The sequence below is a fragment of the Piliocolobus tephrosceles genome, chromosome 4 (genome assembly GCF_002776525.5).
Source record: "Piliocolobus tephrosceles isolate RC106 chromosome 4, ASM277652v3, whole genome shotgun sequence".
Classification (NCBI taxonomy): domain Eukaryota; kingdom Metazoa; phylum Chordata; class Mammalia; order Primates; family Cercopithecidae; genus Piliocolobus; species Piliocolobus tephrosceles.
The window spans coordinates 47,879,516-47,907,199 of NC_045437.1; the positions used below are offsets into that span (position 1 = coordinate 47,879,516).

General features: G+C 36.1%; 1 protein-coding gene across 4 annotated transcripts in view; it reads right to left on the reverse strand.

Annotated features, from left to right (window-relative positions):
- Nucleotides 1–27,684, reverse strand: part of TNPO1 (transportin 1) — a 97,399-nt gene that overhangs the window by 11,172 nt on the left and 58,543 nt on the right. For 3 of the 4 annotated variants that reach the window (XM_023207957.1, XM_023207958.1, XM_023207959.1), the window contains exons 8-22: nucleotides 26,339–26,461; nucleotides 25,398–25,516; nucleotides 20,381–20,441; nucleotides 19,657–19,825; nucleotides 15,452–15,604; nucleotides 13,994–14,219; nucleotides 12,283–12,454; nucleotides 10,622–10,708; nucleotides 9,254–9,361; nucleotides 8,965–9,123; nucleotides 8,797–8,884; nucleotides 5,977–6,075; nucleotides 5,378–5,473; nucleotides 2,440–2,515; nucleotides 1,449–1,548 (exon numbers count right to left, since the gene is read on the reverse strand). In XM_023207957.1, the coding sequence (XP_023063725.1) occupies nucleotides 1,449–1,548; nucleotides 2,440–2,515; nucleotides 5,378–5,473; nucleotides 5,977–6,075; nucleotides 8,797–8,884; nucleotides 8,965–9,123; nucleotides 9,254–9,361; nucleotides 10,622–10,708; nucleotides 12,283–12,454; nucleotides 13,994–14,219; nucleotides 15,452–15,604; nucleotides 19,657–19,825; nucleotides 20,381–20,441; nucleotides 25,398–25,516; nucleotides 26,339–26,461 (1,836 nt within the window). The remainder of the gene's footprint in view (nucleotides 1–1,448; nucleotides 1,549–2,439; nucleotides 2,516–5,377; nucleotides 5,474–5,976; nucleotides 6,076–8,796; nucleotides 8,885–8,964; nucleotides 9,124–9,253; nucleotides 9,362–10,621; nucleotides 10,709–12,282; nucleotides 12,455–13,993; nucleotides 14,220–15,451; nucleotides 15,605–19,656; nucleotides 19,826–20,380; nucleotides 20,442–25,397; nucleotides 25,517–26,338; nucleotides 26,462–27,684) is intronic. The other variant, XM_023207960.1, reaches the window with a different exon arrangement.

Below are 27,684 nucleotides of genomic sequence, written 5' to 3' on the forward strand. Positions count from 1 at the left end.
AAACTTCTCAAGATGGCACTAGCTTGTTCTAACAGTAAGTTATGAATATTTTATGAGTGTGAAATCTGTCAGAAGTTATTATCTAACTCTAACTTGTAGGTTTTCAATGTGTATCACCTATATCAATTTGAATTTTATAAAACAGAATTAACGTTTCTAAAACCGAGTTAAGAAAAACCACAATATAAGCTAGGAAACATCAAAGGGTCACAATTTAAAAATGTTCAAAACACCCCTCTCGGAGTGGAAAGTTGGAATTTTCTTGAAAATTAAGAAATGTGAGAAAGTTATTGCTATAAAAGCATTTTTTGGGGGCAGTTTTCTAACTCTTGTGTGTATTCCTGGACACCAAAGTTTAGTTCTTCCCTTCCCTCCCTCAACTACTATTTTTTTTTTCCCAAAGTCTCGCTCTTGTCTCCCAGACTGGAGTGTAATAGCGTGATCTCAGCTCACTGCAACCTCTGCCTCCCAGGTTCAAGCAATTATCCTGCCTCAGCCTCTGGAGTAGCTGGGATTACAGGCACCTGCCACCACGCCTGGCTAATTTTTGTATCTGAAGTAGAAACAGGGGTTCACCATGTTTGCCAGGCTGGTCTCGAACTCCTGATCTTGTGATCCGCCCAACTCAGCTTCCCAAAGTGCTGGGATTATAGGTGTGAGCCACCATGCCTGGCCTCACCTACATTTTAAAATTGATTTGATATATCTTGGGTCTCTTGTCTACAGGTTTCCTTCCATGCTTTCTTTTCCTTAAACGTGTCTGCTTAAGAATCCAGGTATTTAACCTAGAGTCCCACAGTTAGCATTTTGTTCACTGAATATACATCGTGTAATTCAACATGTTTTTGTTTTGTGTGTCTAGAAAATTGGCAGTTGGATCCAGATGCTTAACTGGACTCATGTTCAATACTACTGCCGAATAATTAAAATGTCTACATATAACTTGAACTTGGAAAACAAAGATGAATAAATCATAAGCTCTCAAAATTAGAGCAATTTCAATGGCTGATCTGTATTTCATTTTATTCATTATTTCTAAATCTGATTCAAAGTATTTTATTTTGAACAGAGAGACAGGATTCCTACTATTTGGTCACTCTCTTAAGTATAGATACCCACAAACTGATATCCAGGGATGGGAGGCAGGGACAAAGTAAATAAATGAGGTCTGAAATTCGGATGAAAGAAGCCACAGCCTGATTCAAGACAAGAATATAACCTTGTTGTCCCAATCTGCTGTTACTATCTCATTTCATGACAAAAAACATTTAGGAAAAAAAAAAAGGCATTACAATTTCACGATATTAAGAAATAAACATTTTAAAGGTTTAACTGTATTTTAATATCTTTGAAAACAGTTAACTTTTTATAATTAAAGTATTAAAATATTTCTTCCTTTAAAATTTTATTAATCAGACATTAAAAACAAATCTTTGTGAACATCTTACTTGGATTACGCCACTGGGATTCACACTGATCATGGTACAAATTCCACGGAATGCTGAATCCTTTTCCTCATTGTCTCTTATGTTTCTCAGAGAGGTGCACCTATTGAATTACAGAATTAAGTTCAGCATTTAAGTAACAAGCAGATTCAATTACAATACTAATGGACAGTATTTAATGGAATAAGCACCACAGTATAGAAAATGATTATATTAAAAGAGTTTTTCAGAAAGCTTTAGTTTCATTTACTCATACTTCCTGTTTGTTGGGCCCATCTTATCTCAATACAGTAGAAACAATGAAATCCACATTTTCTTAATAAATTGCATCTATAAAGTAGATAACTCATTTGAATCTCCCATTTTAAACTATTACTGAGCCTGAGCCAAGAAGAGCAAATTACCAAATTAACTTTTAAAATTGTACTCATGATTTGTATTCCATTAAACACTACTAAAATGATTTGAATTGAAAGATTATCAATTGAAAGAAGCAAAACATAGGATATAGTGCCACAATATAAACTATTACTATATAGCTTATGGTGTAGATGTTTAACTTTTACATTAACAAGCAAATAATATTTTTATATGTAACAAATTTAAACATGTATTTCTTAATGCAATCCAAGTTTCCAAATTAATTCTAAAAAAGAAACGTAATGCAAAACCTAAATTTATAGAATTTGCATGCATCTTTATTTTTCTGGTGGATATTTAAATGCTTTTTATGTATAATCAAGCTTTTTAACACAGCAAGCATGTGACAATCTTATCCCATGCATCAATTAGTTGTTAGCCACAACATAAAATAAATATACATGACGATGCTATTGAAAAACCTCACAAACCTGATAGGACAAGATTAGTCACATGGTTGGCAATGATAAAGGATTGTGATTTTTGTAACCAACTGAAAATATATCTAAAAGTGAGATAGAGAAAGAAAGAGTGAAGAAAAATGAATTAAAAAAAAAGATTGAATAATACACACCAGGGTCTTATAAACTGCTGTAGCATGGGGGCCACCTCTTGAGGACAAACGTAACCAAGACGACCAATTGTTATTGCTAAGGTAACGCAATCACGGTTATACACCACCAAACGCCAACCAAGACATGAGCAAATGAGGGGGAAGGAGAAAAAATAAAGAAAAAACAACAAATAACTCAGAAACAGAAACCAACAGAATTTGTGTATGATAATAAACATAAGATTTCACCAGTGCTGTTTATTACCACCCCCTAAAATAAGGGGCAGCAACATATATGGCATACTCTTGGAAAAAGAAAAACAAAAGGAAGTAAAAAAATCTAAAGATTGAGAGAACACCAAAAACCATGATGAATTGCTTTTCTTGCTCAATCGAGTGTCAAGGTATCATTCTGTTAATAAAATGAGCAGTTAAATGGACAAATTTAGATAACCTTCATTCAAAAGTCAGCCAAAATTTCAGAATTTAATAATAAAATCTATAGTTTTTTTCCTGAGGAAATATCAGTAAATGTGATTATATTTCTCAAGTATCTCAAACTAATACAGGTGAAAGTAATTTCCATTTCTTGGACATTATCTAGGGAATTTAAACCAAAGTTTTGGTAGTTTAAAAAATTTTTTATTTGATTAACATTTGCCAAATCAACCAGTGGAAATCTGTTACTTTATATCAAAATCAACTGTCAGATTTTAAGTCTCACAGTACTCACTGAATGAATGGATTAGAATATTGCTATGCTACAATGTCAAATCTCATTTTGACAAACCTCTGGTAAATCAGATAACAGTCCACTAACTTTAGGCCATATCTGAAATAAAATTCTAATAAAGAAAATTTACAGCCCACTGCAATGACATATGATATGTGGACCATAGGAAAACATAAACACTCTGTTTCTGCTATTAAAGGTACAGCACAAAATAGGTAATACATTATAATAATTACACACTATTATTTTATTTTTTACAATTTTGAAGTGGGCAAACATGTATTCACCATAAAAATTGAGGAAGTCTTTAAACTTACAAAGAGCTAAAACAAGTGCAACTCGGAACTGCATTCTGCAATTCAAAGGTACATACATATAAATACATTCATACACAACGGGAAAAAATACAAACAGAAAACAAACCATGAAGTGCTTTAATGGTGTTCTCTCAAAAACTTACAGGTTAACCTTTCATAAAAAAAGGGTGGGGGTAAAGAAAAATGTTTAAGGATTACTTGAAGCAAACTACACAGATAATACTAAAATCCAGCAGATTCATATGAAGCAAGAGAAAGAAAACCTATGTTCAAAAGACACAAACTATGCAACATTCTCATTAAACAGGCAAGTATGAACAATCCAATGAAACATGCGATAAAGCCGATGATGGTCCATTGAAAAAGTTCAGTGTAGGATATACTAATCGGAAAAAAGCAAATTAACGGCAGACTAAGGAATTGGCTTTATGAAATATTGAGATAATGGTAATTAAAAGCTGTTAAAATCTAGATATTAGCTATTGACAATGATTTTAATAATTTAAAAAACCCACTTTTTTGGGTAAGAAATAAAGAAAACAATACTTTATGCAGCCACTTGTGATAAGTGATAATCTAATGAATCCCAAGTGTGTTTCTCAATAATATCAATTTAGTCCATCAACTTTAGGGCATTACGACTCATTTATTTATGTAGGATATAATCATACTTAAAATATAATCTTATAAATAAAGCCAATTTGTTAAACGAACTATGTAACAAATTCACCAGCTGATATCCCACAAGAAACTTTCATATACATTACACTCAACATTTATTTGCAGTTAAGCATTCACATTTAAAAATAAAAAGAAGTTTTTTTAGGTTCAACAATAATTTTATAATGGCAAGTGTTTCAAATCTGAATGTCATGTATAGGTACTGCATTCTGAAAAGATAAAAACCTAACAAGATTTCATAACCCATCCTATACACAGATTTTTGCACTTTTCAGCAAGAAAATCTAATTCACTTTGTTAAATAAACAGTACCCATACAGCCAAACAGCCAGATAACTGCTTCATAATTAAAAGATTTCCTTCCATACCAATAAACATTATCAATTTTAATAGCATTAGAATAAAATGAACTTTCTATAATTTAAAAATACCAAATAAAAATGCCTTTGAAAAGTAACTTTCTTATTTGGAAAATCTTATTTTAATCTTTGTCTAGTATTTTGGTAGAATACTCACTGAATTACAAATAAATTATAGGAATCATCTTAGTATGTAAAGAAAGGAATGTGCCTGAATGAAAACAAAATTTCTGTCTTTCTGGATTGTTAGCAGCAATCAGGGAGGGTAGAAAGAAAAGGACCCAATCCACCCACAAATGTGTTCTATAGTATGGAAGGTACTCTTTAATATAAACATGCTCTCTATAATGCAAAAGAGAAACAAGCTTCCTAAAAAAAAAAAAAAAAAAAAAAAAAATCCCATAACATACTGCCTAAATTTCCAAATTGAAGAAAATTGTATGATGAAATACAAACTACAAATGCCATTGTTATCCAACCAATTTGCCACTGAATCTTTTTGACCACATTTGGACAGATTAAAAAAATAAAAATTACTTCCCAGCTCCCAGTTACTCTCCGAATTGATTTAAAAGCAAAATTCAGGTGGTTCAATAGTTATCTAGGCTGGGATCCATTTTAGGAAGTATTAAAACACTGGAATAGGGGAGAAAAGTGTTTTTTTGGTTATACCACTGAATATATAACCACTGAAAACTGGTTATAGAATGTAGCTGGAACAGTATATTTCATTACTGAGAATCCAAAATAGCAATTAAATACAAAATAAGCTGATTTTAAAAGCTAGTTTTGCTTTGGTTTCTCTACGCATATTAAAATTAAAATGCAACAAATTTTCTCTTCACTGAAACAGTTCAGTCATATGGTACCTGTATTCTCTAACAACGTCTTTGGTGTGTTGGGTCTGTTAATGATTTCTACAAGCTGGTGCAACACCATAGGAATATAAGGCTGCATCTCTATACCTAGAGATCATCCCAAAAAGAAAAAAACAAAACAGAAAAAATTGAACGTTAAAATATCAATGTGAAATTTTGCTTCCCTTATTAACTCTGATGTGTCATATAAATATAGAAACATAAATAATTAAAATTAAAGCAATTACAAAAATATCAAGACACCTAAAAATTTATTTATTTATTTATTTATTTATTTAGAGACAAAGTTTTGCTCTGTCGCCCAGGCTGGAGTACAGTGGTGTAATCTCAGCTCACCAAAACCTCTGCCTCCCAGGTTCAAGTGATTCTCCTGCCTCAGCCTCCCAAGTAGTTGGGATTATAGGTGCCCGCTACCATGCCAGCTAATTCTTGTATTTTTAGTAGAGACGGGGTTTCACCATGTCAACCAGGCTGGTCTCGAACTCCTGACCTCAGGTGATCTGCCCACCTCAGCCTCCCAAAGTGCTAGGATTACAGGCGTGAGCCACCGTGTCAGGCCTTACGCTTTTAAATAGGGAAAAACATCTTACCCATTTGAATGGAGATTTCTCCAATTGCCCATGTGGCATTGTTGCAGACTGAAATGAATTCTGGATTTAGGTTGGTTCCCAATATTGGCATGAAATCAGCTAGAAAAAAAATTTAAACTATGTAGTAAACTTTTCAATAGCAGTATATTGTACTTTAAAGGAAATCTACTAGATGGAAACAAAAATCTAAGCAAGAAATAACAAGTTTCACCATTAAAAAAACTACTGCAACATCAATTTAAAAATCAGTGGAAAAAGGCGACTGTATTTAAAATTATTTTTTAAAGGGGTTGGTAATGTTTGTCTTAAGAAAGCAGTATCTGGCCAATGAACTTTCATATAAAGTCGAACAGGAAATACGAGTTTGGGTATATTTTACAAAATGCCACTAAAAAGAGTTGGTCAGAGTAATCTCTTGTAATTAGACTAAAAAAAAAATCAATGATTTTGGCTTTTAAAGCAACTTTCACTCTTGTGCTCTGATTGTGGTCTCTGAATATCATTTTCCACTAAAAAAAAAAAGGACTCTCAGAAAATGTCACATTACAGGCAAAGGCAGGAAATGTGTAAAGTAAGTGGACTACCTTGTCATAATGAAAGGACTTGGGAGCCAACTTAAGTTCTCACTGCAAGCAACAGCTCGAAGATCATGAAGTCACACTAGCACTAAAAAACCCCAAAAACTAAACTCTGAAACATCAAAGATACTTTTGGAGGATGCTAGGAATCAATTCACTATTTTCAAAATCAGTAAATAAAAAAGAATCAAGTATTTATCTTGCCTCTGCTATATGATTTTACCTCACGGCAGTAATCTATTTATATGGGAAATGTCTCTCTATATAAGCATCTTTATTATTAAATGAAGAATTAGAATATCATAATTTTTTAAACCCCTAATAAATCAGGAGATGTAAGCCAGGGTTTCTTGATCTCAGCAATACTGACAGTTTGGGCCAGATCATTTTTTTTGTTGGGGGGAAGAGGAGCTGTCTCCTGTATGATAAGATGTTTAGCAACATCCTTTGCCTCTACCTACTAGACATCAAAGGCACCTCTCTAGCGTTAAACAAAATGTCTCCAGACACTGGCAAATGTTCCCTGAATGGCAAAATTGCCCCTAGTTGTCACTAATTGAGACAATCAAGGTTGATAACATAAAAAAAAAGAGGGACAACTAGACACTATGTAGGTACCTCCTTAAGAAAGTACACAATACCATCTTATAAAGTCTTAAAAACAAAACAACGTAAATCTCATTAAACCTCAGTCTCTGTATCAAAACAATTTACAGTAAATACAACGGACAAAGGAACATGTTAAAGACATCAGAAAGATGCAATCAGTAAAATCCACAGTATAGCAAACTCTTCAGAATAAAAAACATGGTTTCAACAACAAAAAACAAAAGAAGAGGTAGCATGTACTAAAATATTACGACTTCTAATGCTGTGTTTGAGATTTGCTCCAAAATATCTGAGATCTATGTGTCTCACCATTGACAACAATATATAGGAAACATGGCTGGAAAGCTGAAGCTGGGTGATAGGAGGTTTGTTACATTTTTTCTACTTTTGTACATCTTAAAAACTTTATAATAAAAAAATCAAATCCTTTCATGTAAATTTCAACTAAAAAACTAAATTAGATGGTAAATATGAGAATGATAAGCTTCCCATAAGAATTCATTATACTGTTAGGTTTAAACTTGATGGTTCTTAATACATCATAGTTTATCTTAACGTTTTTTGGGAAATGGTTATTATACAAAAGCACGATTATATCAGATGATAAAACATTCAATAAATATTTTAAATTAAGGTTTAAATCAAGTATTAAAACAATTTTTTTTCTTTTTTCTTTTTTTTTGAGACGGAGTCTCACTCTGTCACCCAGGCTGGAGTATAGTGGTACAATATCAGCTCACTGCAAACTCCGCCTCCCACGTTCAAGCGAGTCTCCTGCCTCAGATTCCCAAGTGGCTGAGACTACAGGCGCATGCCACCACGCCCAGCTAAATTTTTATATTTTTAGTAGAAGCTGGGTTTCACCGTGTTAGCCAGGATGGTCTTGATCTCCTGACCTCATGACCTGCCCACCTCGGCCTCCCAAAGTGCTGGGATTACAGGTGTGAGCCACCGTGCCCGGCCACATTAAAACAACTGTTATCCAGCATGCTGAGATACAGAAAAGGGGGGAAAAAAATCCCATAATGCATTTATAACCCATAGGTTTGAGAACAATTCATGGTACAACATTCAAGGAATTCCTTATCATTGTCACAAAAGGCCAAGACAAATGCTATGCTAGTCTTCAACCTTGCACTCCTGACGTCAAGTGATCTGCCTGCCTTGGCTTCCCAAAGTGCTGGGATTACAGGTGTGAGCCACCAGGCTCAGGCTCAGTTAAAGTAACATTTTCTGCAGTATCTGAAAAAGTATGCTGGTTTATTAGAGAATAAGAAACTTTATTACTATTTCTGTGTACCTCTACCAAAAAGGTGGCTACTCAAAAAAAAGATCTATTAACTAGGCCATGGTACCAAGGCTTCCCTCGTGGGCATGTCCTTTAAAGTATCATAACTAAGATTTCCTCCACCAACAGGAGCGCCTAAAAAGCTGAGATGATGGCAAGCTCAAGGAAATATTAGGGGTTCCTGCCATCTTGCCTGTTTCAATCAGAGCAACTTCACTTTAACCAATAAAGTGTACATTTATAAATGCTGGGATTCCATGCAATTTCAGTTTAATAATAAAAAACAAAGCTGATGTAAAAATAACTTTAAAAAACCATATTCATAGCAGTAGAAAATATTCATACCTATACAAGGCTTAACATGCTGAAAGCAAGCTTTTGTGAGGTCACCTAACAGGGCAAAAGAACTCTGTCGAACTTCTGGCATTTTATCCTACAAGAAATAAGAAGAAATTAACCCCAATGTGATACAGAGAAACAGGCTTCAATTCATTTTCACCTTTCAAGTCTCACCTGCATACACTGATACATTAGTGTTAGGATGTTACTTCGGGCTACCAGCTGTTCAATGTTGCCTCCAAGTCCTTCAGCCAGGCCACTCAGTAAATCAAGAGCCACTATCATAAAATCTTTATCTGGAGCTTCATATTGATCTGGTTGAGCATTGTTTAGCTGAAATTAGACACAATGTTTTTTGTAAGTTCGTTTTAAATTAACTACTGAAAAAGTTTGTATACATTATGCCTATTTTTGGAAAAATGTCCACCATGTCAAGAAGAGAAAGACATTTTAAAAAAATTACCATGGCTTGTGCAAGAGTCTTCTGTACTAGGTTTACACAACGCTGATACACAGGTTCACAGTACGGAAGGAAGCCAGACTGCAGTGCTGTGGCAACTGAAGATAGGCACTAGGAAGAATAAAGTACATATGCTAAATTTTCTGGTTACACTGAAGATTATAATGAATGCTTTAAACTATGCTCAACAGAATCCTGGTCATTTATGAGCTTGCTCTACTAGTTTCCACAGTAGCAGGTGTTTTTTTGTTTTTGTTTTTTCCCCCCAAACATCTCTTTTGGAAGCCATTCATTGCTGTTAGTTTGTGAGCCAATCAGGTCAGGTTTACTCAGAGGAAGAGTTTTTACAAGAAACATTATCCTTCAAGGACAGATTGAGTATTATGTGTTCATATTTTTCCCTAAAATTGAAGAGATTCATTTCATGCTCCCATCATGGTCAATGTTGTGGATGGACTTTACTGGGCACATCTGAGATCCCACAGGAAAGTAATATACATACAGTTGGCCCTCTGTATCTATGGATTCAACCAATCTTGAATCAAAAGTTATTTAGAAAAAAAAATTAAAATGATTTAAAGTATATTGGGAGGAGGTGCACAGGCCATATGCAAATACTACACCATTTTATATAAGGGACTTGAGCATCGCTGGATTTTGGTATCCACAGGGAGTCCTGGAAACAATCCCCTGAGGATACTGAGGAACGACTGCATACAAAAAATGAACCATAATGATTCTTCTTGTTTTGTTGGGCCCAGAATTAGTTGTTGCTCATGGTCATAAAAAATTTTAGCCCAGAATTAGTCGTTGCTCATGGTCATAAAAAATTTAACTTCTCTGGCTAAGGAAGTCCACGGTAGAAGTTGGTGAACTTTGAAATAACGGGGAGCAAGAATGAAAAGGACTGAACTGGTTCTATTGATGTCAATTCAACTAAGTTTCAGTGACTACATTTCACAGTGTGTTCAATTACTACAACATATACAAGTTTGCAATGGAAGGGGTGTTAAAAAAAAGTAAGTACACATGGAAACATTTTCAAATTAGAAAATAAAGTACCTCCTTATTGGCACCAAATCCTACTACTTCACATATATCTATGAATGAAAAGATATATATATACACCCTGGTATATATATCCTCCCGGTATGTTATCTACTGTCTATATAGAGTAGATAACATAAGAGAACTTAAAACTATAATTTATTATCAATTAAGTAAAGCAGGTTAGAGAACAACATGCATAATATAATTTCCTTTGTCTACTTCAGAATATAAATTTATTAACACTTTTCTTATCACATATACCCATTTTGGATTTGAACATGTGTTCTTGGCAACAGATTAAATATTACTAGTCCTGCATACCTCAAGTAAAGGGAAGAGATCTTTATCTTCATCCTTTAACATGTTCCATTTCTGGATCAGTGGAGGCATTAGCATCTGAATATATTCCTATTTACAATGATGAAAAACATATAAAGTTCCACTATCACATGTAAACAAGACCACTGAGTCTTTGAAAATTAAAATCCATTTTAAGCAATTGTGTAAAACCATTACAAAAGGCATTTTAAGAGTCATTCCTCACTTCTGCACAGTCCCTTTTAAAGTTTTCCTTTCTTTTGCCTACCTTTATACTTACATGACCATGTTCTAGTTTTAGATCTAGAACTAGTGATCTACTAATCTTTTATCCTTGCTGAAAAAGAAGTCTATCAACAAATATACAGCTAATCAAAATCTATTACTTAAAAAAATCACAATCAAGGAAGATCTTAAGTTTTTCTTTTAAGTTACAGAACATTTTTAGTTCTGCGGCTGGGCATGGTGGCTCACACCTATAATTCCAGCACTTTGGGAGGCCAAGGCAGGCAGATCACTTGAACCCAGGAGTTTGGGCCAGCCTGGGCAACATGGCAAAACCCTATCTCTACAAAAAATTGGCCATGAATGGTGGTACCCGCCTGTGGTCTCAGCTACACGGGAGGCTGAAATGGGAGGACTACTTGAGCCTAGGAGGTGGAGGTTACAATGAGCACCACTGCACTCTAGCCTAGGTGACAGAGTGAGACCTTGTCTCACACACACACACACACACACACACACACACACACACACACACAAAGAAAGAAAAATAAATTCTTTTTAGTCCTGAAACTGTAACGTGTAATATGGCTGTTACTATACAGTACATTTTAAAATCAACAGGTAAACTTATATAGATGCATTTGTAGAAAAACAGACTTAAAATCATTTAAGTGTCAAACTAAAGAATGATCCATAAAACGAATAAACAGTTATCATGTAAACAGGGGCACAGATTCTAAAGACATTCAGAAAACCGCCACAAAACCAAACCAAACAACCAACGGCAAAGCAAACCTACAAACTGCCCTGTACCAAATTTTAAGTATAACCTAAAAATAAAACAATTTCTTAAGACTTTTGATATAGCAATCATATAGAAGTCTATTCAGCAGGGTATGTGAAGCTATATTAAAATTCTACTATCACTTAAACCCTCATTAGACAAATCCATCCTCCTCTTAACACTACTGGAAACAAGGCACTTTTGCATTATTATTTAGCATTTTTAAACCTATTACCCCAATTTCTAATTGTTTTATACAGTATACTCCCCATACCTGCTGAGAAAACAAAGATGTCTAGATATGGTACTCTAAAGCTACAGTGTTTATGAAGCAGGAGATTCAAAACCACCAGGAATTATGTAAAAGCAGGTATCTAGATTCTAAAAACTTTTTTATCCCTTTGCTTTAGTCATTCTAAGAAGTATCAGAGCATTCATGTGAAATGCTGTTGTAGTTTCCACACCAAGTATATACTTAAAGAATACCATATGAAAGGGGATATAATTGCTGCCTTTGTAAGATCTATACTCCTAAAGTAGCAAATGCTAACTATTCACATCTCCCAAAACACCTTAATTTCCAAATAAACGCTAACCTATTGATTGTAACTATGCTACACATTATTTTCCATAATAGTTCTTAACAGATACTTACTGGTTTGTTTAAATGATGTCCTACTGAATCTGCTAATGTTCCTATGGCATCATAAAGAATGAGCAGGTTCTTATGCTGGTATTTACTAAATGCAAAAACCAGAGTATCAAGTATATAAGCAAGGTAAGGAACAAGTTCTGTACAAGCCTCCTCTTCTAGGGTAGCAAAGGCACTGTTAAAAAAAAAAAAGAATACTTATTGACTGTAAGACATATCTAACTCTTAATTTCTAAAATGTTTATGTTCTGTTTTACCCAATCAGAAATTTCCTAAAATGGTCTAAACCATCTGTTAATGAAAGCCCTGGTCATCAGCACTGTGAATTATTTACTCATTTCTTCTATAGCACTTGCCATAAATGATAATTATGTTGTTGCTTTGTATTTCCTACTAGCCTGTATGCCTCAAGATGGCAGGGACTGTAAACTCAGCACTTAGTATATGCTTAACAATTAATAGCTTAAAAAAACCCCAAAACCAGGTACTGAATGAATAAACTATAGGATCTCAAACATAATCTATATCCTCCCTCCCTTAAAATTATTTAGTGCTATATTAATCACTATAGCCCCCCTGTTCAATTTTCTTTCATCTCACTAAGAATATCTTCCAGATATGATTGCTTCAGATGGATTAAGGTCAAACTCAAATTTACTTTCCCTGCCAGGTGCGGTGGCTCATGCCTGCAATCCCAGCACTTTGGGAGGCCAAGATGGGTGGATCACTTGAGGTCAGGAGTTCGCGACCAGCCTGGCCAATATGGCAAAACCCCATCTCTACTAACAATACAAAAATCAGCTGGGCATGGTATCGCACACCTGTTGTCCCAGTTACTCAGGAGGCAGAGGCAGGAGAATCGCTTGAACCCGGGAGGCGGAGATTGCAGTAAGCCAAGATCGTCCCACTGCACTCTAGCCTGGGCAACAGAGCGAGACTCCATCTAAAAAAAATAAAATGAAATTTTACTTTCCTTTGTTCAACAGTTTTTCTTCCTACTATCAAGGTCACCGGTAAAAGCAAATCTACTCGAAAAAGTAAGAACTATAAACATAAGCAGAAGGCCCTTTTAAAATATAAAGGTTTGTTCCAGCAAACTGGAATATGTGCAGTAATAATAGCAACTGCTGCTTTGATATGAAGAGACAGCCTCCAAAGCAACCAACAGAATGGCTACTGGAGCAGAACTACTAAGCACTCAAGACCTGTAACTGGTAAGTAACAGACCACAGGTCCCTGTGCGACTTTCTAAGTTACGGTGGTTGACCTGTAGTCTAAAGATGTCAATCTGCTCAAACTTTGTTATTCCTTCAAGAGTAGGAGTCCTGTCATCACTACTTCAGATGTTTGAGAGAATTAGGGTGTAAGATAATTCTGTTATAATAACCACTGAATGGGAAAAATAGGCCAAGGAAGAAACAGCTAAGATTGACGTTGTCACATTTAGATCTACAAAATCATCAGGTAAAACCCGTATGACAAAATTCTCCTGGCCAAAAAAAAGTATAAAATATGCTAATATGCAAACCCAAAAGCTACAGATCCTGCAAAAAACTTCACCAAGAAGAAAAAAGAAAACTAAGCTTTCCGACGTAACTGGGAAATTTTCAATTACGAAACACTTCATTAAAGGTTTAACACCAACACTCCATCAGAAGGTTGAAAATTAGTTTTTCACTCCCACAAAGAATACTATGTTATGAATCTGTCCCACCTGCAGGCAGCTTCTTGTACTCTCTTGTTGCTATCCAGGATGCGCTTTAGCAATTCTGTCATTAAAGGCTTCAGGTACGTGTCTGGTGGCTGGCTGACTACCCAGTGTGCATAGCGGCTAAGAGTCCAGCATGTTATGGAACGCACAAGAGCCTTTTTATCAGAGAGGCACTGAATAAGGTGAGGAATAAGCTCAGGCAAGTATGGAATCATGCCCTGCATGCAACCTAGAAAAAAAATAAATCTTTCAAAATGCTAAAATTTGGTTAACATTATTTTGGTTGATCATGAAAATAAAACATGTATCTATGAAAAAATCCAGAATATTTCTACTGCTATAAATATACTACAATAACCTATACCAAATTTTTAAAACCCTGAAGTTACAGCTACTTGCTCCCAAGCATCTTGTAATAGGGTTAGGACCTCATTTTATCTCTGCTACATAAATTATAGCTTTCAGAAATGCCTATAACGTGTTTCAATTTCCTCTAATAGATGTTTACTGCCAGAACAGAATCAATAATAACCCTTCATAGAGAATGATGACAGTCTTGCCTTATTGTGTTTCCTATATTTACCTAAGGAATCAAGGATTTTTTTTTTTTTTTTAAAGCAATGGGGATGCTTCAGACATCAGAGCCTTTCATTCTGTTCCCTTAATTTTTTTTGTTATTTTTTTTTTTTTTTGAGACGGAGTCTCGCTCTGTTGCCCAGGCTGGAGTGCAGTGGCCTGATCTCAGCTCACTGCAAGCTCTGCCTCCCGGGTTCATGCCATTCTCCTGCCTCAGCCTCCCGAGTAGCTGGGACTACAGGCGCCCGCCAACACGCCCGGCTAATTTTTTGTATTTTAGTAGAGACAGGGTTTCACCGTGTTAGCCAGGATGGTCTCGATCTCCTGACCTCGTGATCCGCCCGTCTCGGCCTCCCAAAGTGCTGGGATTACAGGCTTGAGCCACCGCGCCCGGCCCTTTTTTGTTATTTTTTATTGAGACGGGGTTCTTGCTCTGTTGCCCAGGCTGGAGTGCAATGGCACCATCTCAGCTCACTGCAACTGCCACTTCCCAGGTTCAAGCAATTCTCCTGCCTCAGCCTCCCAAGTAGCTGGGACTATAGGCGCGTGCCACCACACCCAGCTAATTTTTGTATTTGTTGTAGAGACGTGGTTTCACCATGTTGGCCAGGCTGGTCTCGAACCCACCTCAGGTGATCCACCCACCTAGGCCTCCCATAGTGCTGGAATTACAGGTGTGAGACAACATGCCTGGCCTCTGTTACTTTTATTATAACAAAAACATTTTGCAAAATATCTGGCTGGGGTTAGAAGCCAGCATATGGCTGTTTAATATCAGTTATCTGCTTCAAAACAGAAATTCCTTAAAACAGCCTAGCCTTATTAGTACCTAATAGTAGTAGTAAGAAGCCAACTTACATAATTCAAGCTGGACTTAAGACTTACCTTCAGCAATTGCTCCTAAAACCAAGATGCCTGATTCTTTAACAACCCATTCATGATGAAAAAGTAATTCTTTCAAAAGGGGCAAAATATGTGGCAGCAGCTCATCACGATACACATTTGCAAGAACATCCAGGGCAGCAGCAGAACATTTTCCTAAGGAAATATTTAATTCAAAAACATTACATTAACCTCTTATTACTTATATATTAAAATATTTACTGTATTTGTAACTCTATTCATATCTCTAATACAGAGTTTTAAAGTAAGAATTCAATTAAATAGGAGGTAGTCTGTCACATGAAAACATTCTCTGTGTTTTTCTTTTTTTCTTTTTTGAGACAGAGTCTTGCTCTGCTGCCCAGGCTGGAGTGCAGTGGCACGTTTTTGGCTCACTGCAAGATCCACCTCCCAGGTTCGAATAATTCTCCCATCTTAGTCTCCTGAGTAGATGGGATTACAGGTGTACGCCACAACGCCCAGCTGATTTTTGTATTTTTAGTAGAGACGAGGTTTCACCATGTTGGCCAGGATGGTCTCTAACTCCTGACCTCCTGATCCGCCCACCCTGGCCTCCCAAAGTGCTGGGATTACAGGCGTGAGCCACCATGCCCAGTCGAAAACATTTTCTATTAAGATGAATATTTTTTATGACAAGAACTTACTTGGCAAATTAATTGTGAAGACATTGTATTCTGTACATAACTGTCATACTAGAATTCTGCCTATACAGAAAAACTAAAATACTGTGCTACTCAAGTCAATGCTTCTAATATAACCACTCAATATGATACAATCATATTACAATCATGATTACAATCAACGTTACAATCATGCAAAAAAACATACATTATTAATTCTGCTTAACATTTCCAGCAGCAGATCATCTAGAATTAAATACACAATTACTTAGCTAGAATTTAGACACAAAAATTAGAACAAAAGTCACTGGCACATGAAACATAACACATGCTAGAAAATACTCTTTACAGACAAAGAATTAACTATGGGACTATAAATCAACCCAGATTTTATTATCATAATAATTTAGACAAGAGCAACAAAATCGAAAAATATCATTTAACTGTGACGGGTAGGAACATGTTCCTGAAAGTTCATGTGTTGGAAATCTAATCCCTAAAGCAACAAAGATGGGAGATGGGGCCTAATAAGAGATGATTAGGTCTTAAGGGTTCTGCCCTCATAAATGGTTTAATGTTATTATTGCAGGAGTGGGTTAGCTATCAAAAGAGCTGGCTTATTGTAAGTGTGAATTGAGCTCTCTCTTATGTGTGTCTTTCTTTCATCAGATGTTGCAAGAAAGTTCTCACCAGATGCAGCCCCTCCACTCTGAACTTCAGGTACCCTGTTATAGTAGCACAGAATGGACTAAGAAAACATCAAAAATTTCAAAAATCAAAATATCAAAAAAAAAAAAATCAAAAACTAGGCATAGCAAATGATGAATCACAAACTACCAGACAATAATAAAATCCTTAAAAAAAAAAAAAAAAAAAAAAAAACCATTACATTGGCCAGAAATTAACACCTTATCTATCAGTAAGGATCTTAGTTATAACGCATGGTAGATCCATACAACTAAACAGTACACTGACATGTAACCAAAGGAAATCTAAATCTGTATGTACTGATGAAGAATGAGGCTTATGATATACAGAAAGAAAGCAGCAGAGTACATATCATCTGATTTCACTTTTAGAAATTTGGCTTCTCCTCTAGTTATCTGTATAATGATCTTGAGCCATCCTGCTCCCCCAGTCTGAAAGTAGGGATACACTGGGAGATAATCTGTAATAGTAGTGAACACCATGGGTTGTCTTAACAAGTGAGACTCGGGTCCCAATACTAGATGTGCTTTCAGTACTAGCTATGCTAACCTTGGGTAAATTTCTCTTTCTGCAGTTTTCTTACCTATTTCAAGGTTGTTGGAAATCTTAAATATAAATATGACTTTATTCTTACTTATGATTAAATAAGACTTTCATATGCATGTAAAGTCCTTGGCCTAGTGCCTGGCACATCAGGCACTCTAAATAGAATGTTAGCTATAGGAAGCTGAAGAGGCAACAGAGGAATCAGCATTATCTAAAAAAAAACGAATGACACAGCCCAGACTAATAATGTCTGTCCTTAACTGCTTTATTCACAGTTATTAGAAAGCCCAACACTTTGAACTAGAGTAGGGGCTCTAAACTGGGGGCGATTTTGCTCCCCCAGGGGATATGTAGCAATGCCTGGAGGCACTGCTGGTTGTCACAACTGTGTTTGTGCTGCTGGCATCTTTGGGTACAGGCCAGGGATGCTGCTTAACATCCCACAATGTGCAGGACAGCACCCATAACAAAGAATTACGTGCATGATGTGGCATTCACATGTAGGAAAAAAAAAAAAAACTTATGTGGCCCAAAATGCCAATAGTGCCAAGGCTGAGAAACCCTGAACTAGAGCAGTAGAGGTTTAAAAACCATCAAGCAAGCAAGCAAGCAAAATCAGAACACAGGTGTTTAGGTTCATCCCCAATTAGGAAGTGTGGGCCAGACTGCTAGCTCCACAGGGGATGTGATTTGCAGCTAAGGTTGGATATTAACATATTTTAAAAAGCATATTTCATAAGTTTTTTAAAATTTTTTTTATTTTTTTGAGACAGAGTTTCACTCTTGTTGCCCAGGCTGGAGTGCAATGGCACGATCTCGGCTCACCGCAACCTCTGTCTCCCAGGTTCAAGCAATTCTCCTGCCTCAGCCTCCGTAGTAGCTGGGATTATAGGCATGTGCCACCACGCCCGGCTAATTTTGTATTTTTAGTAGAGATGAGGTTTCTCCCTGTTGGTCAGGCTGGTCTCGAACTCCCAACTTCAGGTGATCCACCCACCTCGGCCTCCCAAAGTGCTGGGATTACAGGCGTGAGCCACCGCGCCCGGCTTCATAAGTTTTGAACATAACAAAACAACTTACATTATTTTAGAATTACCTATGATAGCCAATTCTCATGCAAATTACCACACAAAAAACACTCATGTTAGAAAAACCAAAAAAGCTTGTGGTAATGTTCTTACAGTATTAAAACAAACAGCCTTTTGAGAAATGGTAGTTTAAAAATACAATAATGATAAAATAAGAGCAGGCCAACCAGGAAAATGCAAACCAAAACCACAAAATACCACCTCATATCCACTGGAATGACTATAATAATAAAGAGATAATAATAAGGCAAGTGAGCATGTGAAGAAACTGGAATCCTTCAGACAATGGTGCTAGGAAAGCAGAATGGTGCAGTCACTTTGGAAAACATCAATTTCTCAAAAGGTTATTTCTCAAAAGGTTAAATATATGGTTACCATATGACCCCAACAATCCTTCTCCAGAGTGTTTACCCAAGAGAACTGAATACATGTTGGGCTAGACACAGTGGCTCACACCTGTAATCCTAACACTTTGGGAGGGCAAGGCGGGTGGATCGCTTGAATCCAACAGTTCAAGACCAGCCTGGGCAACATGGCAAAACCGTCTCTACAAAAAATCAGCCAAGTGTACTGGTGCACACCTGTAGTCCCAGCTACTTGCGGAGCTGAGGCGGGAGGATCACCAGAGCCCGGGGAGATCAACGCTGCAGTGGGCCATGACTGTGCCACTGCATAATCACACCAGCCTGGGTGACAGAGACTGTCTCAAAAAAAAAAAAAGAAAAAAAGGTCTACACACAAAAATTGGACATGAGTATTTATAGCATCACAACTCAACAGCCACAAAAAGAGAAACACAAATATCCACCAACCAATGAATGGATAACTAATATGTGGCATATTACTACAATGAAATATTATTTCATAATACAAGTGAATGCTACAACATGAACTGTGAAAACTTTATGCTAAGTCAAAGAAGATGGTCACAAAGGACAATGCATTGTACGACTCCATTTACACAGAATGTCTAGAATAGGCAAACCCAGAGACAGAATATTGACTAGTAGTTGCCCAGAGCCAGTTAACAATAGGGAGTTACTGCTGAAGGGTATGGGTGATGAAAACATTCTACAACTGATTGTGGTAATGGTTGAACAGTTCTCTGAATATACTAAAAACCAATGAATTGTATACTTTAATGGTAGTAAACTGGACAGATGAATTATACCCCAATGAAGTTGTTACCACAGCAGGCAACTGTGCTTTTCCCTTTCTGACTTACTTAGATTCCAGTCAGAAATTGTATCATCATCATCAATTTCATCATCATCATCATCTTCCTCTTCAATTCCATCTTCATCATGCTGCTGAGCCACCGTCCTTGATCGGTGAAAACGTGGCCGTATATCCTGTTCGCTATCAGGAATCGTTTCATCTTCTTCAACATCACCCTGTTGTTTTTTTTAGGATAAATTTTTGGTGGCATTCATTATAGGCTAATAACATGTACATGAGTAAGAGAAACAGAATATCCAGAGATGGGGTCATGCACAGGATTCTGAAGTATACTTCCAGAGTGATTAAGAACCACGCCCATGTACAGAACATATTCCTTACAGAGGGGCGAACAGACTGACATAACACACCTGTTAGGTTATATGGCCCTTTCGGCCAACTACATGGCCTCCATTGGCTGGTATAATTTAAGTGTACCTGAATCAAATTCAGAGCAGCATATATAAGAATATTTTCAAAATAACTCCAAGTAATTAAGGGGAAATTAATAATAACCCTACCAATGTCACCATCTAGTACCAAATTAAGCAAGAATTTATCATTACTCAAACTTATGCTTCTAACTTCAAACTTCTATAACCTATTATAGACAATAGGAAGTCTATTTACTGGAGATCTATTCTCAATGAATGTTTTATTGGCCAAATTCAAAGATGTACTAAATCAATATAAAAATCATGTTCCCTATTCATCAAAAAAACCTTCCTTACCTTAAGTAGGATAATATCTATATCTGAGTACTTCATGCCATTCACTAACACAGGAATCAACCTACAAAGAAAGAAATTCATGAAACAAAGTCGTAAAGATCTCAACAGAATAATTAGTAAGGCTTAACCTTATGTGTACTAATAAAACCAATGAGATAATTAACGGTAATATTGTCTTTGAACTTATTCAGTGACATGTATCTGCTCTCATTGACTGAAGAAATGCTAATAGAGAAAAGGAAGCAGTGAAATACAAAATCCCCTGGATAGGTTTAAGAAATGTGGGCCAGTCAAACTTTCATGCTCAAAGTCCTTCTAAATTCAAAAATAGAGAGATTAGTAGTAAACATTATAGTTAGCATAATTTAACAAGGTAAGACTTACAATACATAGAACTATATTTTGTAAGCTACAGGCATTTTGCAGGAGAAACAGGTGTATCTGGATCACTAACAGTTAATCACTGATGATCTTTGTCAACAATTTCAGAGAAATGGTGAGGACAGACATCAGAATGTAAGATAATGAAGAGTTAACAAGATGTGGGTTAAAGAAGTGAAGACAGTAAGTCCCACTGAAAAAAAGTTTGAGTTGTTTTTTTGAAGACAGAAAAAACTGCAGCAAGTTATAAAGTTATGGAAAATGAGGTAACAGGGAGAAGCTAGGAGTGAATATTTATCTGGTACGGTGAGGTCTCTGGGGATACAAAAAATTTATACTATACAGACCTTAAGTTTGGTTAGGAGAGGACAACACATAGAAGTTTTGGGGAAAGATAATGGGTCACCTGCTTTCTTTATAAGCATTAAATGAGCTCAAAGTGCATTAACAGAACATCAAAAGAGTGACAAAGGTTTCAAACAGTTGCTCTTGGTGACTAAAAGATAAAAGCTGATCTGGAACTCGAATTAGCAGATTGTGAAGGGTCCACTTGTGGTTGATGACCACAGATTTCTATACCCAACAATCCCCCTGGGGGAGTGTAAGTTTTCCCCAAAGGCATTCGACAACCTGGTTAAAGAAAACAGTTCAGAGTTCAATTAGTCTAGAGTAGGGTAGACAGAAGTTTCGGGTTAGTAGGGTTTATTCATGGCTCTGATGTTTGTCACATAAAGAGAATAAAAATAATCAGATTAGGTCGAGGCAAGTGGATCACAAGGTCAGGAGTTCAAGACCAGCCTGGTCAACATAGTGAAACCAGGTTTCTACTAAAAATACAAAAATTAGCCAGACATGGTGGCTGGTGCCTGTAGTGCCAGCTACTCGGGAGGCTGAGGCAGGAGAATCGCTTGAACCTGGGTGGTGGAGGTTGTAGTGAGCTGAGATCGCACCACTGCACTCCAGCCTGGGCAACAGAGCGAGACTCCATCTCAAAATAATAATAATAAAAAAGAATCAGAATAGAACACAAAGAGGTCAAGGGCCTTGGAATGGGGTGGCAGATAGGCCTAGCAAGTTTTGCAAGAAATAAAGGACTGGCTGGTAAGGCTGGGCAAATAAGAAAAAATGAGGCCAGAAAATAAGACACAGAAATTAACTGTGACCATGTGGCAATCTGGCATGTGCCTGGCAATCATGCTAGGCAAATCATTATTTTTGAACAGGTCTAATTGTGAAGATTTCTCCTGAAGCCCCCATGTAGCCATTAAAAACATTAGTTTTTTTTTTTTTTTTTGAGATGGAGTCTTGCTCGTCACCCAAGCTGGAGCGTAATGGCATGATCTTGGCTCACTGCAACCTCTGCTTCCCGGGTTCAGGCTATTCTCCTGCCTCAGCCTCCCAAGTAGCTGAGACTATAAGCATGCACCACCAAGCCTGGCTAATTTTTTATATTTTTAGTAGAGATGGGGTTTCATCATGTTGGCCAAGCTAGTCTTGAACTCCTGACCTCAGGTGATCCACCTGCCTTGGATTCCCAAAGTGCTGGGATTACAGGCGTGAGCCACTGCACCCAGTCAAAAAATGAGTTTTTTAATGCGACATCACATAAAGGTAGTAATATAGAAAATAAACGTTTACTGACTACTTAAATATGGCCTGAGCACGGGGTTGTTTTACATGGAAAAGCCACACAACAGTCCTATAAGACATTAATGTACAAGAATAAAGGTGGGAAAAAGCCAAAACAATTTTGTAAAAACAAGAGAAATCAAGAGCTGCTATACCAGATTACAAAATACATTAATGTTCAATAATATAGTACTAGTTAAAAAAAAATAGAACAGACTATATTGCCCAGAATGATAATAGAACTTAATATCCTCCCTGTTACATTGGTGCATTTTTCTTCTGAGACAGGGTTTCACTCTGTTGTCCAGGCTGGAGTACAGTGGTGCCATCTTGGCTCATGGCTCACTACAGCTTCTGCCTCCGTGACTCTCCTGCCTCAGCCACCCAAGTAGCTGGGATTACAGGCATGTGCTGCCATGCCCAGCTAATTTTTGTTTTTGGTCGAGATGGGGTTTCACCATGTTGCCCAGGCTGGTCTTGAACTCCTAAGCTCAAGCCATCTGCCTGCCTCTTGCTCCCAAAGTGCTGGGGTTACAGGCATTGAGTTACTGTGCCCAGCCTACAATGGCGCTTTCTAAATGAGTTTTTATTTATGAACGATCTTGTAACACATAACAATTTTAATTCCTATGCAAACGCTTTTTGCTCGTATTATACTAAGCAAGTGTGGTTAACAACTAGGAAAAACAAGTTATTTCATTGTGCATCAGATTGATGATGATATTCTGCTATCCATTAACTAAAACAATAAAAACAGCTGCGTTTTATATATAAAAATGGCTCCCACTGGGTGCAGAGACCCATGGCTGTAATCTCGATGCTTTGGGAGGCCAAGAAGTATGGATTGCTTGAGGCCAGAGGATCAAGACCAGCTTGGGCAATACAGTGAGACCTCCTCTCACAGTAGCAGGGAAGACATAAGTCAAACTCAGTCATGACTGGCTTGAGTTGTTTAATGTTGGCACTAATTAGTACAGCAAAATGGGTGGTGCTGATCTTTTAATTTCTTGCTTGTTTTAGGAATATCTGGATTATATTAGTACAGTAATAGAGTTAAGAGTACCTAGTTGTAATTCCGTATTTTCAACATCATCTCTAAAGTTACAGCCTAGGTTTTCATTAATAAAATCTCTGGAGTGAAGCACCTGCTGCTGAAATCTGGGGGCAAATAACTGGAGCCTGGTGGGAATAGGAGTTCTAAAAAAGTAAGTCTGGAAGGCTGTGGCCCAAGGCCTTTTCTGCTGGCTAAAAGCAGGGCCTCCAGAACCAAAGGAAACACACAGCTCTTCTTAAAATTGAAGATGTTTATGCATGAGGTGAAAGAGAATTCTCTTTGGGCAAGAGATGTGCTTACGTATATAAAACAAAGAAAAATACAGAGATTCCTGGTGGAAAACCAAACAAAGCCAGAGTAATCTGGGCCCACGGCAATAGTGCCATGGTTCATGCCAAATTTCAAAGCAATCTTCCTGTTGAGGCCACTGGACACAAAATCTGAGTGATGCTATACCCCTCAAGTATTTAAACTAATGAAAAGTCAATAAATGAAAGTGGATTTCTGCTCTTGAAAAAAAGAAAATCTCTGCAGTTTTTATAAAAATTATTATCTATGACTTTTAGAATTGTATGACCCCACAGAAACCCAAACGTATCATTAAAGTGGTATTACAAAGTAAAGAGGAAAGGAAAAATAATTAATAGATTTCCTAAAAATCCAGTCAGTGTATTTGGAGGGTAAGGTTAAGCAAGATATAACGTGCCCTGCTTAAAATTTAATTTAATTAAAATTAAACACTACATCTTGCTTAACCTCACATTCCAAATAAAGTGACTTTATTGTTGCTTTCTTGATGGAAAGTTGACCATAGGACAATAAGAACATTCAAGTACCATAAACATCTGAAAAAGAAAAAAAAGAAACAAAAACCCTTTACTATTAAGACATGTTAAAATAATTTATTTTTTCTTATCCAGATGACTAACATTTGAGACATTAAAATTCATGGCTGCCAAAGTTGTGACAGACACACAGTGGCGCATGCAGTTCTATAAATTTCCTAGAGAACTATTTGGAATATTGTGAAAAATCATTAAAATGCTCACATACTTTGACTCTGGGGGAAAAAAATCACTCCTAGTAATCACAACAAAAAGGAAAAACCTTTTACTGACAAAGAAGGATATTCACTCCAGGATTATTTATGAGGGGGAAAAAAAAGCCAAAACAACCTAAATATTCAATGGCAGAGAACAGTCTTTCTCTCTCTATACTATACACATATACAATCATCAATTAAGTAAATATGGTTATGTATACCATGATGGAATAGCATACCTCCACTGAAGTTTTAAAGACTAATGACATGGAGGAAAGCACACAGCATATAACAACTAAAAAGAACAAACCATTAAATAGCATATTTAAAATTTTAAGCAGTAACTACAGCGAGATGTCATGTTAATGCATTATATATTATTAAATCCAATTCCTTCTCAAACACCCTGAATACATGCTATTTAGTATATGGTACTTTCACATAAAATAACATCAAAAGATGACAGCAAAAATACTGCCAGTGATTACTCAGCGTGGTGAAAATGCAGAAAATATAAAATTTTCTGCAATTTAGTTTTCTCCCATGAGCTTATATTACTTTACTTGAGAAAAATGGGTTTAACATTAAGTTAACTAAATTTTGTTGCATCACAACTAGTGGGAAATTATTTCTTGGGAAAAAAGCCTCATAAGAGTCTGTGGTTAAATAACAAGAATTAAAAAAAAAAAAAAAAAAACCAGAATACTGTGTTGTAAATTATCCAAAATCAATTATAATTTAAAATAGGCAATTGCTTTTGGAAAAATCTCTTTACTAACAATAAAATTAAGTGTGGCTTCTTTAGAATCTCACTCCCTGATGGCAAAAGAATGAATTTTATAAAAATACGAAAACAAAGAATCACTTAGAAATTAAAGAACAAGGCAGCATTTATAAGAAGGAACACTTACTTAGGAAGATGCCTTACGAGTACATCTTTGCATATTGGCTGTTCAGCTAAAGTTAGCCAAAATTCACAGGCTTCTAAAGCCACGTTTTCGTCTTGATCTTGAGTCCTCTGTAGCATGTACTGGAAACACAAGATCCTTACTATTAGTCAGTTTAAATCACACAATTAAGATCAATTCAGTCCCATTATCAAGCAAGCTTTTGACCTTATGGTTTTCAACCTAGGCATTTGAATTTTTTAGAAGTTTCCTAGGTGACTATAAAATACAGTTAAATTAAAGAAATACTGATTTAAAATGTTACCCAATGAAAAGTGTTCAGTGAATGTATTACGTTTCTGTGTAGTTTTTTTATACCACTGAGATTTTTGAAATATGAATGTTAATCAAATATTAAGCCTTCTTAGAACATAAAAATTAAGAACTCCATTATATATTTCTTAAAATGAAGACTCTATAAAAGAACTGTAACATTATAAATTAGGCTCCCCAGCTGTGACCAAGCAACTGATAAAATATTTCTTCACTTTAGTTAACACTGAACTTTCAATCAGTCCTGCCTGACTTTTCAAAGAAAAAATAGGCCTACCTTATGCAGCCACGTTTCCTAAAGTTTTAGAACACGAGTTGCTGCATACCATGAATGCTAGCTTTTTAACAGATCTTAGACTACATCCTTTAAAAAAGATCCTCCCTTCTCTCTACCGTATGGAACTTTGGAAGTGAAAAGGAGACTCTAGATAATATACTACTTAAAACACTTCCAAAGTTATATAGTATATACAACTATACCCAGAAATACAAAGCTCCCCACAAAGATAACTCATAATTTTAAGACAATCATAATTATTTTATAGTCCCCTCCACATCGGTATGCTGCATTTTCTATCAGTATTTCTCTTAGGGGAAAGATGAGGAAAGAGCCTTTAAATTGCCAGTGTTACCTCAACTATGTTATGCATGTGAGGAAGCAGGCGATCCATTCGAACTTCGAGCAACATCACAAGCGCTCGGCACACATTTTTCCGTACCTCTGGTTCTTCATCACCAGCTAATGCAAAGAGATTCTGTTGCACAAGAAATAATTTTTTCTAGTTTTAGAAAGGCTTATACACAAATAAGTAATCTGCAAGCTGGTGACATTTAAAGAAACCCTACGAAGATAACATACCAAAAAGTGACTGAATGGCCTACAATATTAGATTATAAGAATTAAATGTGAAATAACTGACAAAGATTATGATTTTGATAAAAGATGAACAGCTATTCTTTTCTGATAGAGTACAATCAGTTGTATTTCAGGGAAATTTTTAGTTTTTAAGAAACTATGTCATTAGGACATAGGACCATTTGTTTGCTCACCCAGAAGCAGAGACAAAAGACTATTCCCCACCAACTCTGATTTTTAAGGTGAGAGGTGGTTAATAGATTCAAGTTCTATAAAAAGGTGATATAGATGCAATAATTGACAAATATTAATATATACTGATTTTCTAACTTAATCCTAAACTGATGTTGTTCAATAAAATTAGTAATAAATATTATGCTGTTCCCTACAAGTACGTCTGCAAGGTAAAAAAAAAAACAATGTCTGAATGGACAATAGGCTATTTTGTTTAATCTTCAAAACTCTTAACATGTTATTATTCAATTTTACAAATAAGGAAACACATTAATAGAAGTTAAGCAGCTTGATAACCAGAAGATCTGAATCTGGCTTTCACAGAATCAGAGTTCACACTCATTTCCTTATACCAAACAAGCTTCCACTAGAAGAAAAAGACATCTCTCAGAGTGGGGATGTGAAAGAAAAATACAATGAAGCCTTCCTCATGTCACACATACAGTCTTACTTTATTTACACATACGTGTACTAAAAGCAGTAAAACAAGCATTTAAAAAATAAGTAAAATCCAATGTGTCCCACTGTCTTTTTTCAGGAAATCACAGAAATCTCTACAAAATGAACCTGAAGTCTCATTACAAGAAATTCAGAGGAGAAATTCAATGATCAAATGAGACACTATATGAACTACTATTGCAGCATTTTTAAAATGTTGATTTACCCAAGTCCTGCTTCCACATTTGACCCTCTCAAAACTAGGGAGTTCCTGTTTTAATCATGTGTTTTACATAGAGAAGAGCACTGTTTTCCCAGCAGGCATTGCCATTAACAGTGCGTCCTCCATTAAATTTTATTAAAAGATTTCATTAATTTACTCTAGAGAACAGCAACTGGGTTGGTGGTGGAGATATCCAATGCCATCATCTTGCATTTGTCACTTTTGTT